This window comes from Ascoidea rubescens, assembly GCF_001661345.1.
Source record: "Ascoidea rubescens DSM 1968 unplaced genomic scaffold ASCRUscaffold_42, whole genome shotgun sequence".
Taxonomy (NCBI): domain Eukaryota; kingdom Fungi; phylum Ascomycota; class Saccharomycetes; order Ascoideales; family Ascoideaceae; genus Ascoidea; species Ascoidea rubescens.
This window is the reverse complement of record NW_017962954.1, coordinates 759-2,542: the sequence shown is the minus strand read 5'-3', so window position 1 is coordinate 2,542 and position 1,784 is coordinate 759. Positions and strand designations below refer to the sequence as shown.

Genomic DNA, 1,784 nt, shown 5'->3' with positions numbered 1-1,784 from the left:
GGGGAGGAATTTCCCCGGGCCGCTATGCGGCCCGGGGAAATATTCCCAAGGAGACCTCTTAATTTTGCCATATCTGGTGCTCCTTGCATTAAAGGTAAAAAAAAGTTTCCAGCTCAACCTATTAAACTAGGCATAACTAAGAAAAAAATCATTAAAACTCCGTGTCCTGAGATAAGCAGTGAAAATAACTGACAATCCTTGATATTTTATATCAGTGATCAAAAGTCTTTCCCGAACCGTACGTGATAGTTTCCCATCATACGGCTCTCCATGGGGATACAAGATCTTCAGTACAACTTTTTTTATTTTTGTTATAACCCTGGACTATACTTTTTCCCTGTATGTAACTTAATGTGACATTCCCTGCAAAGATGTAATTGCTTTCTGTTTATTTTTATCATTCGGTCTGTTAGATAATCCGCCTTTTTAAGGTTGGAGTGTTTTAACTTGTTGACATGATGCATTTCCACATTGAGCTTAGAATTACAAATATAGCAAGGTCTATCAAGAAGTGCGGTTGTTCTAGGTAATCAGTATGTCATTTCTTCGATAAAATCAAAAGGATCCTTTACACTAACAGTTAGTTTGAATTCCTCGTGTGTTTTTATCTTAGCTATTCTATCAAATACATCCTTAGGGAATTCTTTGTCGATTACTTTCTTACCTTTTACTTCTTTATAGGTGGTCAGATTGAGTCCGAATTTTCTTATTACTTGTTTCTTAGTCTTTAGCTTGAATTTTCTAGCTAGAGTTAATACGCAGGAATAATATAAGATATAGTATAGTCTGTGTTTTAACGTGTTAAAATTAGTTGCTATTCTATAATAACCTAAGATACCATTACCTAATGTTATAAAGTGTTTTATAATAGTTCTATGGTCTTCATGAATCATTCTCCGACATCCGGTGGGTATACCGTGTTCTCCTGCTTTGCAGTAATTTTTACTTGCTAATTTTAACACGATGTCGTCTATGGGAGCATTGATGATCGGTCTAGTTATACTAGTAGATCTAATGACTTTATTCCCGAATTTCTTAGTTACAGTTGGCCGTTTCTTTATAGGGGTGATATTAATGTCATATCCTAAGAAACGGGCTTTACCTTTTGAGGCATGAGTAGTCAGGGTCTTCTCCATATTCATGGAGAGGCCCAGGCTATTCAAGAATTCATTAAGATTGTTTTTTATATTAATGCAGTCTAATTTGGTGCCGATAACTCCGATAAAAATATCGTCAGCATATCTTACAAATTTCATTCTGCGGTAATTAGGGTCATCTATAGATGGTCTGACTAGTTTTCTACGCCTATGAATTTTTTTTCTTTCTGAGGCTAAGACTGCCGATTTCAGCTGTTTAGATAGTTTGTCGTATTCTGGATTCAATTTTGGGAGTTTGCCTTTATCGAAATCGGTTTTGTAGTCGGTTAGATAATCGTCGATTAGACTTAACACGATATTAGCCAGTATAGGGCTAACGATGGACCCTTGGGGAACTCCAATTCTCCCATTGTGAAAAGTTCCATTTGAATCTATATAACCAGCTCTTAGTAATTTATAGATCAGTTCCATAAATCTTTTATCACCTATTCTCTTCTCTAATTCTTGGATTATTAGGTGTTGGGGTATAGTGTCAAAACATTTTGACAGGTCTACCTCGACAAATCATTTCACGGATCCGAAATAATTTCTGACGTCTCATACTGCAGTGGAGCAACTTTTGTTGCTCCTAAAACCATGTGAAAATTTGTTCATGTGAGAGTCAAAGATAGCGTCCAAAACCATTCT

At 36.0% G+C, this 1,784-nt stretch overlaps 1 protein-coding gene across 1 annotated transcript; it reads left to right on the top strand.

Moving 5' to 3' along the window:
• Positions 1 to 23: 23 nt before the first annotated feature.
• Positions 24 to 361, top strand: ASCRUDRAFT_141095 (uncharacterized protein; the record flags this gene model as incomplete). The annotated part of the gene is made up of 1 exon (XM_020189166.1): positions 24 to 361. A coding segment is annotated over one exon (169 nt), but the record flags the coding sequence as incomplete, so codon positions are not given.
• Between the last annotated feature and the right edge of the window lie 1,423 nt (positions 362 to 1,784).